This window comes from Phodopus roborovskii, unplaced genomic scaffold, assembly GCF_943737965.1.
Source record: "Phodopus roborovskii unplaced genomic scaffold, PHOROB, whole genome shotgun sequence".
NCBI classification, from domain to species: domain Eukaryota; kingdom Metazoa; phylum Chordata; class Mammalia; order Rodentia; family Cricetidae; genus Phodopus; species Phodopus roborovskii.
This window is the reverse complement of record NW_026126622.1, coordinates 2825659-2838549: the sequence shown is the minus strand read 5'-3', so window position 1 is coordinate 2838549 and position 12891 is coordinate 2825659. Positions and strand designations below refer to the sequence as shown.

The window sequence follows — 12891 nt, the reverse complement described above, 5'->3', positions numbered from 1 at the left end:
ATTAACTTTTTAAATGATGGTCCCTATCCTCAAGAGCAGGTAGCACATTAAGGACAACAAGCCTGGAAATTTAAAAATAGGGCAAGGTTCCACAAGCCTAGATGCCAGCCATTGTGAATGCTAGCAATGCTGGAGGGTTGAACACAAGAAAGCAGAGACGATTTCCCAGAAGTGACTGTCCTGGCTGTGTATTAGAGTTAGGATAAGACTTCAGAACTCACCAGTGCCTGCCCCTTACCAGGGGCTTCTGACCGTCTCAGTGCCTGTGAGGTCATCCTAAGGAGACACTGAGTCATTGTGGGTCATTCTGGATGCTGGCTGGGAAACAAGGCATGAGCCAGAAGGTAAGCGAATCACATCATCCAGATAAGGGTCAGCTCGAAACACTCGGCCAATGATACGATATGCCCATAAAGGGTGATTTTCATTATGGCACAAGGTCCTCATCCTTTGAGTGACTTTGCAAAGGTTGTGAGGAATAGCCAGAAGTTAGCGTTCAAGGAAACAGTCAAAATGAAAGACCTGCGGTTAAGGAAGGCGTCCCCGGGCAACCTCCTGCCAGTCTCAGGACAGGATCACTCCGTCCTCCTCCACCTAAGCACGCGTGTGTCTGTGGTAAACTACAAGTAGAAAGGGGGGGGGTCACTACCAAGGAATGAAAAATTTAAGTAACATAAAAATGGCTCGCACATCCACCACTTAGTCCACATTCCCTCCTTTCAATGCACTTAATGTTCTTAAGTAAAAATTCCATTTTCACCTTAAAGTGTCCTGTCTATTTCCTGCAGCCTCAGCTGCCTGTGCCGTGACATCGGTGTAGGGACTAAGAAAGAAGCCAAGAAGCTATGCTTGATAAAATTGCTTTCATTCTTCACGGTGGGAAATTTATAGTAGGAGAGGAATGTAAAGAGCTCCCAGGCTCCCGTCACCAGTTTTAGTGACGGATACCTTTCTGCTGTTCTTGCCTTTGCTACAGCTGCATCCTCCACACCCATGACCCTTTTCCAGTTATGTAAGATTGTTTTTTTTTTTTTTTTTTTGCTGTTTTATTAGAGGCAGAATTTACATATATCAAAGGCCATAAAGGTGACAAAATTTGGCAAGCACCTTTGGCAAATGCATACACTTGGGTAACCCACCGTCCTGTTGTGACATAGAGTACTCCCATTATGTGGGGAAACTTTATGTCCTTTTCCAGGTAATCCCCTACCAACCATGCTCTATTCATAGGATTGTTTCCACCTGTGGGGGGCTTCACATGTTTTATTTTAGGCTGTCATCTAAATAAAGTACACTATATTTACTCTTTTGTATCCTATACTATACAATATATATGAAATTCAACAATTCGATAAATATTTTAAGTATGTAATCATGGGTGAGAAACACCACTCTGGTAAACAGGGATGACAGGCTGGTGGTGTGGGCAGTGAAAGGATTCAACAAGACAGAGAAAGCAGCAGCAGCATAGAGCTTGTCACAGACACTGTGGGACAGCGACAGCAGTCCTGAAGGCAGACACATTATCTGTTAAGAGTCATTCAGACATCTGTATTCATGGGCGTGGGATCTACACAGGCCACCAGTCACTGTCTCCATTTCTCAGTGCTCTGGAACAACTGGAGCTGGAGCTTCTTACAGTTATCTCTTTCTAACAAGAGAGTGGTCCTCAGAGGCAGCAGCAGCCTTGCTCTGAGTCCATTATGCCCTACAGCAGTATTGGCCTCACTATAAGGCTAAAATATCTCTGGTAGCCCTCCATTCCATAATCCTCATTCCCTCCAGACAGAATAACAATGTAAAACACAACATTTGGATGGAAGTCTCTGTTTTGAGCTGGCACACATTGGCCCTTTCCATTATCGTTGATTTGAATGAAAAAAATTTTGGTGGGGGGGTGGCTAGAGAAAGGGCACGATAAAAATGTCAGGTGACCTGTCCCATGGGTCAAAGGTGTAGAGGTTCACAAAGAAGGAACTGGACCATCTTTGAAAAGATGTCAGAGGCCCATCTGCAAATTAATCTGCTAGCTCTGGAAGAAAGAAATTTGAGAGGTTAAAATAAAGACCAAAAAGAAGACATCCATGTGTGTTATTACACTCAGGAGTTAAATAGGAACCAGAAAGCCAGCCCCATGTGCCCCTCCATAGTAGCCATCCCTCAGGGGTGCTCTCTCTCTAATAATATGCTGTTCTCTTAGTCTCTTGAAGTATCCCAACTGATGGGTGCACATGTCCATTCTTTTTCCAGGGCCAGGAAGGTCCCCTTGGGCCACAGGAAATATGTTGAGAGCGTGGTCGATTTAAACTGTTACTGTGGCAAAAGAATCAGTGTGTTCCCAAGAGCCTTGATGGATGCTGGGGTGTGATCCAGTTTCATAGCCAGCCTACAGGTTGGACAAGCGTAAGAGGCCCAATCCAAGCCCACCTACTCCGGTGCCTACACTGGGTCCCATTTGTGGGGCTGCAGGTGAACAACTCTCTTAGGTGAAGAGATACCCAAAAGGTAGAGAGTGGATGTGTTAGGGAGAATTCTGGTGTCAGGATTGACTAAGGCAATGGAGCAGGTAGTGGCCCAATTAGCCAGAAGACAGTAATGGGCATTAATTACACACTTGGGGAAGGCCTCTGAAACATTAAGGCATCTGGCTATATGTAGGTAGGAGACAAGACATTAAGGAAAGAATGACACTAAGACCATTCCTAGAAGTGATTGAAACTGAGGGATCTATTCAATGTTGTTGATTATTGGAAAGGGAAGCAATTTCAAAGCTTTCTTAGAGGAGGTGCAACCTGAGGAAGGTCAAGCTTGACTGAACTGAGATTTTTATCTAGAGTCTCAGTGGATGCGATGATCCTTAATGTCTGTGAGACCTGTTATATACTGCTGTCTTAGAGTTGGAGTTTGTGTGTGTGGTATGCGTGTATGTGGTATGTGTGTATGTGGTGTGTGTGTGTGTGTGTGTGTGTGTGTGTGTGTGGTGTACATGTGGTGTGTGTGTGTTGTGGTGGGGGAAATGGGGATGTGTATGAGAGAGAGGGGAGAGGTCTGTAGGGGAGGGAAAGGAAAAGGAAGAGAGAAAGAAATTGTTTATATTTTATTCAATAAAATAATAAAAAGAATAAAATTGTTGGATAGTTTTATGTCAACTTGACAAGTTAGAGTCATCTCAGAGGAAGGAGCTTCAGCTGAGAATTTGCTTCCATGAGATCTGGCTGTAGGCAAGCCTGTAGGGAATTTTCTTAATTTCTGACTGATGTGGGAGGGACTAGCACATTGTGGGTGGTGCCACCCCTGCGTTGATGGTCATGAGTTCTATAAGAAATCAGGTTGTGCAAACCATGAGGAACAAGTCAGTAAGCAGCACCTCTCCATGGCTTCTGCATCAGCTCCTACTTCCAGGTTCCTTCCTTGCTGAGTTCCTGCCCTGACCTCCTTCAGTGATGAACTTTGAAGTGGAAATGTAAACAAAACAAACCCTTTCCTCCCCACACTGCTGCTGGTGATGGTGTTTCATTATAGCAATAGTAACCCTGACTAAGACAGGTTGTATAGTGAAAGGAATGGATCTTCCCCTGTGGTCAGCAGCCAGAGTACAAAGGCGAAGCCTGGCTTGGGAAGCTGATGCCTAACAAGACTGCACTTTACTATCAAGTGGCAAGCAAAGAGATGCACAGAGGGAGGGGTTTGTTCTTATATTTGGCCACAAGGATATTGGAAGGAGTGATAAACCCAGAAAGTAGGATTTCTCTGATGGTCACAAAGGAGGTTTGTTAATTGGGTCAGTTCTAATGGCTAGGTAAGTTCTGCCAGCCCAGATAAGATCTAAGGGCAGGCAAAGCCAGCAGTCCCTTGGAAAGGTTAAATTGTGTCAGCTGAAGAGATCATTTTGGAGATGGTGGGAAGTGGAGACAGCTGTAGAGAACTGTGGGAATGAATAGCAGGAGACAGTAAGTTATAGTAGTTTCAAGGATTTGAACCCTGTGAGGTTGGGGTGAGATCACAGATTTGGAAAAGTTATCATTTATGTCCAGGTATAGTCAGAAAGGGCCTGAAGGGGAAGGTCTGGGATAAAGTGTTTAAAGCAAGCAGGGCATGTGAGTCAGTAGCAAGGAGAGCAATTTTACAAAATTACAAACAATTTTACAAAATGGCGTCAGAGTTGAAAGATATGTGAGCAGAAGAAGGTTTCATTCTAGGGGAGTAGAGGGATTGGAGATCACTGGGTGAACTGGTTACTGCCATCTCATTTATGGCTCTTCGTTCCTGAGTCATCCTGTAAGTCCCATCTGATGTCTTGATAACTAAGATGGGGATGCTGCACGGTGAGTTGGAGAGGTGTGACAGCTTAGTGGCCAGGAACCTGCTAATTAATGACTGCAGACTCACAAGGGTATTGGGTTTTAATGGACAGTAGGATCGTCGGGGAAAGGCACTAAGGTTTGTAAGAGTGATGATGACAGGTACAGTGGTTAGGGATGGCCTGAAGCTTGGTGTATGTGTTAAGTGCTGGCATGGTCTCTACCCGGGGGTTACAAAAGGACTGAGGGAGTCAGGAGAGGCATCAAAGTATTGGGGAGGGTGCAAAAGTAAATTAACCTGTAATTTTGACACGATGTCTCTTCCTAGTAGAGAAATCAAGGGAAGAATAAGTGAAAAAAAAAATGTTTCCTCCCATGTATCCCCAGGGAAGAATCACCAGCCAGACTGTGATCTGTTATCAATCTTGGTATTAAAAAATTGGGGAGTGAGAGTTTGGACCTGGGAAACTGGTAAAGGAAGAATATGATGTGGTCCTGTGTTGACTAGAAATGGGACTTTGGGGCATGTCATATCTTGTGTCCCTGCTTGCCTTCAGAGAAGTGGGCAGAGCATAGCCTTCCTGAAGAAGGCTGTTTTGAGCTGTGTGGATGAGGGTCTAGGTGGCCCCAAGATGAACAGGATTCCCACAGTGAACTGGGCATCTCATTTGTCTTCATCATGCTGCTTGCTGCTTGGCCCATCTGGTCCTCCAGATCTCTGTGTTGCTAAAGACCCTGAAAGTTTGTGATTAACAAGATATGAAAAGAAGTTTGGAACTTTTGTTCTAGTTTTTTATGTTTCGTCTGATGTTGAGTAAAGTCTGGTGAGTAAAGCAGATAGTTAGAACATCCTGGCCTCTTTGGCTTTTGTGGACCAGGTCCTTATATTTATGCATAGCTTCAGTTAGTCTGAGCTGAAAGACAGTTTGGCTTGATGACAGCCTTTCTTGTTCCCTCAATCAGGCAAGTAATGATTTAGTCCTAATAGCCCCATATCAACAGCACCTGAGGTCTGATAAGCAGGTAGGTTCCCATCCAGAGCCTGCGTCGGAACCATGACTTGTCTTCCAGGGTCTTTGGCATAGTCTTCATTGGCCTACCTTGGTGCCAACGTCCATTTGTGAGACTATCCCTCTACTATATGGTAGATAGTTAAAATAATGAAAGCTCTCCTGCCAGGTAAGGTCAATGGTTGTTGTAAATTCTTTAATCTCCCAATGAAATAAATGGGACCAAGAGCCCAATTTTTGTCTCAGTCTGTGACAGGTCAGACATAGGAAATGGCTCATGTACCCTGATGGTTCAAGTTTCCCCACTGGCCATTTCATGAAGGGGGAAGAGATATTTGAAGTAGGGTTTTGTCTGTCCCTATAAGAGCTTTCTCTGTCTATGTTTCTTTCTTCTCCTCCTCCTCCCTCCTTCCTACTGTGTGTGTGTGTGCGTGCACTTGCACAAATGTATACATGTCTGTGTTGGGGGTATGTAGGCAAGGTGAGGAACCATCCCATGGGTGTCCCTTGACAAGTAATGAACCACTCTTACTACCTACAAAGGACTAGAGGCATCCTCCATTCGGGGGATTCACCTAGTAAAAAGGGTTTCTCCAAGTGCACGGACATCAGTCCGAAGCCAAACCATCTACTAACACAAGGGCCAAATTACCTGTCCGCGCGAGGTCAAATTATACAAGGGTTCATTCTGACTTTGTGTGAAGGAAGGAGAGGTTCACTGACTTGATGGAAGGTAGAGTTCTCAGAAACAGAGAGCTTTCTCCAAAACAGCACTTGAGAAATGAGACAGGAAAGCAAGGATTAAAAAAGCATGTGGGTCAGCTGGCACTGTGTTGGAGTTGGGAGCTGACATAAATGATAGAACAAAAGTTCGGATGGGTGTTTTAGTCACGGTTTCTATTGCTGTGAAGAGTCACCATGACCATAGCAACCTTAATAAAGGAAAGCATTTCTTTGGGGCTCATTTACACTTTCAGAGGTTCAGTGGGACATGGTTGGACATGGTGGGACATGGTGGCAAGCAGGCAGACATGGTGCTGGAGAAGTAGCTGAGAGTCCTACATCTTGCGGCCAGCAGGAAGTGGACTGAGGCACTGCGCTTAGCATAGAGGCTTAGGCATCTATGAGACCTCAAAGTCTGCCCCCACAGTGACACACTTCCTCCAACAATGCCATACCTACTCCAACAGGGCCACACCTTCTAATAGTGCTACTCCCTGTGAGCTTGTGGGGTCCAATTACATTCAAACTACCAGAACGGAAGGCAGACTAGAAGGCACAAACAGCATTCTACTCCAAGGTGCAGTGGCAGCAAATCTCCTGTGGCACAGAGGACTGAGAGGGCAGAGGGAAGAGGGAGTCCTCCAAAGATCTGTGGGCTCATCCTGGATGATCTGCTGCCAGCCATGTCACACATGGAGAGCAAATGAGGCTCCCAGAGGAGTAGAAAGTGTCCCTTACCATTACGGGCTGTTAAAGCTGTGCACCTTTTCCATTGCTTTCATCTACCAAAGCGTAGCCTCAGCCTGGATGAGAGGCCAATAGGAGCTCCTCGGCTGGCACCCTGATGGGTGATGGTAGTCTAGGGTCACAGCTTGGAGGCCTTTGGGTGTCTGTGGAGAGCAGCTCCAGATATAGCCCTTCAGTTGCCCACCGCTGACACTACTGAGAGGGGAAGCAGGGAGAGGTGTCCACGTGTGGGCCCAAAAGAGTGTCAGGAAGCAGTTGTGAGAGGCCGGGGGAATCCGGAAGGATTTCCAGGACACAAAGGCAGAAGTAGAGTTTATCGGTGCCCTGTGACACAGGCTGAGGCAGGAGAGTGGGAGCTGGCTACACTAAAGACATCCCTGGGGCTGTTTTTCTGCAGAGATTTGCAGGCAGGCAACAGTTCAGTCTCTGAGATGACTGACTGCAGCTGGGCTTGTTATGGCTCAGACCTTTGGAGGCCTTAACGATCTTTCTCAGAGGCTGCAAGAGCCTCGTTTGTCTAAGCTCAACCTGTCCTTGGGCAGTAAGCTAGAATAGCTGAGTCTAGCCATCACTCCAAAATAGTGTCAGCAGAAAGCAACTGTAGGGTCAGAGGGCTCAGGGCAAGGGACACACTGGGCAGGCACGTTGGCATGAGTGAGTGTGTGGAAGCCCTCGGGAAGCAGGAAACAAGACTTCTACTCTTATTTTCTTGGCCCCGAGTCAATGGCCTGCTTCCTAATTGCTGGTGAGAGCCTGGGAACTGATTCTCAGCCCCACATCCTACTCCGTGCTGCTTTCATGAGTCACTGTTGTGCCACTGAGTGGTGGTGCCAGTTGGCAACCCTGCTTGGAGCTGGAACATTCACATCTCCCTATGAGGACCACACATCTGCCAAGTTCCATCCTGTGCTCCCTGGAAAGACAGGAAGAAGAGCTCTGGACTTGACACACGCATTTGAAATGGTTTCTGCCTCCTCGTGGTGGCAGAGCTGGAATGAGAGGTCAAGGGGAGCTATTGGGGAGCCACGGGCCAAAACTGGTGTCGGGATTGGTCCTTGTTTTGCTAACTCAGAACCTGGCCTTATAATGCTGTTGATAGGATTCTCACCACCTTGCAGGGATGTATTACCCAAGCTATTTGGATTTATGTGGGTACTGTGCAAAGTCAAAAATGTAACTCAGCCATGGACTACAACCCTGCCAACCAGATCAGCTAAGAAGCGTAACAGTCTGGCTGTGGAACAGGAATCGAGGTCAGGCACACCGAAGAATAAATACCATGTGGCTCTAAGCCTGGTTTGGGAGTACCGGAAATGCAAGGCAGAAGAGTGAGGAGAACATTGACTTCCAGGAGGACCTGGGATCAAGACCAGACTGGAGAAGCTGTTGCAGAGCAGAGGAAAGGGCATCTGGAGGCATGTGTGAACTGAGCAATAGGCTTCTCCCTAAACAGCCCATTACCTGTCCTCAGATTCTAGAAGGACCCGAGTTAGGTGCTGTGAGAAGCACAGGAGAGCTTCTAGTAGTTGGTTAGGATGTAAGTATGGGCAGGTGGGTGTATCTGTTATCTATCTATTGATGAGTGACAAACTATTAATGCAAACTTAGTGATATAAGAGGTGACTCACGGTGTCTGTGGGCAAGACATCTAGACACAGCTTACTTGCGTATACAGCTCCAGGTTTCTCTAAAGGCTATAGTCAGGGTGTCAGACAACTGTGACGTCATCTGAAGGCTCAGCTGGAGGGTCTGCTTCCAAGGTCGCCTGCACAGTTGCTGGCAGGGTTTGCTTCTGTGAGATATTAGGGTAAGGGTCTTGCATCATTGGTGGTGGGTTGGAGGCTGCCCTTAGTTTCTTGCCGTGTGAGTTTCTCCAGCTTGCTATATCACAGCAAGCATGTGAGAGGCGTCAGAGGAAGAATATATGAAGAAGATGGAAAATATGATCTTTTTTAGTCCCACCTCAGAACTGATACCCATCACCTTTGTTGTATTTTATTCACTGAAATCTGGTCGTTGTGTTCATGTCACAGATACGGGGGAGGGGGGGAGTTCTATCCATGGCATGGACATCAGGGGTCGGGGATCCATCAGGAGATGATTTCCATACTAGGAGACTGGAAAAGTAGAAACATCTTGGGCCAAAATGCAACATCAGGATGGAATTATTTAGGACTCAGATAATGAGTTCAAATGTAGGTGAGTGTGAGGTAAGAACTTGGCTTCCAGAATCACGGAAGAACATGGCTTCCAGAACAGGGCACAACTGTCTGAGACATAGGAAGTCTCCAGGATGAAAGTGGGCTGCAAACACAGGTTAGGAGCATCCTGCTCTGGCCACAGGCAAGTCAATTTCATTGCACATGTCTGTAACATAAGAGGGTGCACTGCTGGGGCCAACAGGCCTTTCCTGAGAACTCTAACATAGCCCTCCAGCTGTTGTCCATTTTCTAGAAAATTCCTTTTGATTCCAAAAGAACCGACTGATGAAACTGACCTTGACCACGGTGTTGGACCACATGGGATAAATGAGCCACTTAGACTTTTTTAAAGGTTAAAATAAAGTCTGAAAATTACATTTTTTTTCACTAAATAGTTATTAGTTTCCTAGAAACAATCACTTTCTGTTTTCAACAGAAATGTAACATGTACAAATTGGTTAATATTCCTGAATGAATTTTTAAAATATTTTTTAAGCCAGATGTAGTGACTCACACCTGTAACCCAAGCAAAGAGGCAGAAGTGGGACGATTGTCATGGGTTCAAAGCCAGCTTGGGCTTCAGTGTAAGACTTGGCCTAAAAAATGGACAAATGTCACATAACCAAACTACATATTGTCATCACCCGCTGCTGTTGTTTCAAGTAATTGCTCATTGGGAGACCCAAGTCTTGCAGAAAATTCTGGTTCCTTCCACATCTTCAATTCCTGGTATAGCCAATTTCCTTAGCATTTGGGGGCTTGATATATTGTGTCCCATTCTTTATGTCTTAAGTGTCAACTTGAGGTCATTAAGTCATTTTGCACCACAGAGGCCACTTCATGAAGATAAACACATTCATTCTTCACAACTGCCTGCAAAGTTGATATAATAACCTCGTTTACAGTTGGGAACATTGTTCAAGGCTCCGTAGCTAATAAAAGTTAAAGCCAGTGCCCCAGTCCAGGCTTGAGCTGCCTTTCCGGTCAGAGCCTCACCAGCATCTTCCCCTTTGATTAGCAGCCTCTGTATTCTCCAAATCTTTTGAGTCTTCACAAGAACTGGGAATTCAGCCCTCGGTAAAACAAACCAACAAGCGAGATGTATGTACACTTCTGATGTATGTATACATTCTGTATATTGTGCTGTAATTTTTCAAGTATTGTTAAATAAAGGGATAAATAAAGTTAACTTGTATTTTATTAATACAATATCCTATTTGATGAAAATGCTAAATTTCTGGTCATTGTGCGTGTCTGTACCTGGTCACTGTGCATGTCTGTATCCAGTCACTGTGCATGTCTGAACGTGGTCACTGTGCATGTGTGTGTCCAGTCACAGTGTATGTGTGTGGCGGTCACTGTGTGTGTCTGTACCCAGTCACTGTGTGTGTGTGTCTATACCCAGTCACTATGCATGTCTGTACCCAGTCACTGCATGTCTGTATGCGGTCACTGTGCATGTCTGTACCCTGTCAATGTGTGTGTTGGTACTAAACACAGACTTGGTCAGTTAGGTGTGATGCTATTCCATAAAATAGCTACATGAAAGGAAGTCTTAAAATTCAGGATTTTACATGAATAGATTCCAGAGTGTAACACTTTAATCTATAAAAAGTACCAAAAGTTACCATTACCATGGCAACATGGTGCATTCATTAGTGGGCTTCAGAGGCAGAGCACTTTGGGGAAGAAGCTTTGCTGAGCATCACTGTGGATTTCTAACTCTATAGGGAGGATTTGAACTCATCCCTGACACCTGGAATCTCAGTCCCAGACTAAAATACCTCACACATTTATGCTGCCCCATCTCTCCCTGCTATGTATTCAAGGCTGGCCTTAAACATATGGTAACCCTTGTGCCTCAGCCTTCAAGGGTTGGGACTATGGGTACACACCACCATAACTGTGTCATATACCGTGTCTTAACAAAAGGAGAGTATAATGGGGCTTATTTCATAGTTAAGCAATTATGCATGCATGCATACATACACATATGCATATGCACATGTATATGCATATATACAAATATAGACATAAATGTATGTATTATGTATGTATGTACACATACATTTTCCTGGGGAGAACAAAGAACAGCCTTGGATGTTTTCTGAGACAAGGTCTCTCATTGGCCTAGAACTTACCAGGTAGGCTAGTTGTGAGCCAGGCTGGCTGGCTCACAAGCCCCAGGGATCCACCTTTATTCTCTCCCAGGGCTAGGATGATAAACATGAAGCCCCACACCTATGTGTTCTTTCTTATGGGTTCTGGGGACCAAACTCAGCAAGCAAGCACTGCTGCTATCATACCAGCTATAGTGCATGCACATGTGTTTGAATGTGTGTGTATGTGCTCGTGTATGTGTGTGCATGTGTGAGTGTGCATGTGTTCACATGTGTGCATGTGCATGTGTTCGAGTGTGTTCATGTGTGTATGCATGTGTTCAAGGGTGCACATATTCATGTGTACATTTGTTCACATGTGTGTATGTGTGTATGTGTGCATGGGCGTGTGTGTGTACAAAACACAAAGTCTAGATTTAAAGATCATCTATGTAAGTGCGGTCAATGGAGAGCCATGACCACTTGGTAAAGTGAGAGAGACAAGGACACTTTGCCTCCATGAGCTTATACCAGCTAAAGCATGGATGTTGTCATAAAAGGGGCCACAAACTGTCTCACACAAACCCAAGAAGGGCACAATGGCACACAGGGCATGTATGTGAGTGGTGGCAGACACAAGGTGGACCTTGCCTTGAATTGCATTAGAACCTGAAAGTCCTATTGGACTCAATACCTACATCATAAAAGTAAAGCCACAAATCTGCCCTGGAGACCTCAGTCACTTTCCGCCTCCCGTTATCTCCTCTCACCCCTCCCTCCTGTCTCCCATTTAAACTCCCACAGCCCACTGACAGTTTAACAGGGAGGAGACACACTTCAGAGAAAACATACAGTTGGCCATATGCAAATAAGCATTTCTGCTTGACAATGTCACCTCAGTCAAAGTTAATGTAAACGTCCTGGATGACGGTGCTTAAACCCGGGGTGGGATCAGACCAACACTGTCCCTGAGGACCATCTGTCATGGCAGTAATGTGCTAGGTCTATATTGGCCACTAACTACATGAGCCTCCTGAAACTAAAGAGTTGACTGCTGGATATACCTAACTTTAATCCTACTAACCACATGGAGCGAATGATTAACAAATTGTAGATATAGAATCATGTAGGCTACTGAAGAATTCAGTAACAAAGACAAAAATTCTAAATATGAAAAGGGAAAATAGTCCTTTCTTGCTCCCCGGGCATCTTGGCAGCTGCTCTTGGTTGGGGGCTGTCCTGCACCTAAGGCAGGAAGATGGTGGCCACAAAGAAGATGAAAAAGTCACTTGAATCTATCAACTCTAGACTTCAGCTTGTTATGAAAAGTGGGAAGTACGTGCTGGGATACAAACAGATCAGACAGGGCAAAGGGAAGTTGGTTATCCTCGCCAACAACTGCCCAGCTTTGAGAAAATCTGAAATAGAATACTATGCCATGTTGGCTAAAACTGGTGTCCATCACTACAGTGGCAATGACATTGAATTGGGCACAGCATGTGTAAAATACTACAAGGTATGCACATTGGCTATCGTTGACCCAGGTGACTCTGATAATATTAGAAGCATGCCAGAACAGACTGATGAGAAGCAGTAAACCAGAAAAGCTTTCCTTTAATAAAACCACCAGAGCTCTTAAAAAAAAAAAAAAAAAAAAAGGAAAGAAAAAGAAAAGGGAAAATATACCTCACTTTAAATTGTTTTTAATTTTTTAAACTTTTATTTACAATTATTTATGTATTTATTTTATTTATTCGCGCGCGAGCGTGTGTGTGTGTGTGTGTGTGTGTGTGTGTGTATGGAGCTCAGA

At 45.0% G+C, this 12891-nt stretch overlaps 1 protein-coding gene across 1 annotated transcript; it reads left to right on the top strand.

Moving 5' to 3' along the window:
• Nucleotides 1-12339: 12339 nt before the first annotated feature.
• On the top strand, nucleotides 12340-12678 carry LOC127238025 (60S ribosomal protein L30-like). The gene has a single exon (XM_051206479.1). The coding sequence runs from the start codon at nucleotides 12340-12342 to the stop codon at nucleotides 12676-12678; it is 339 nt and encodes a 112-aa protein (XP_051062436.1).
• Nucleotides 12679-12891: the final 213 nt, after the last annotated feature.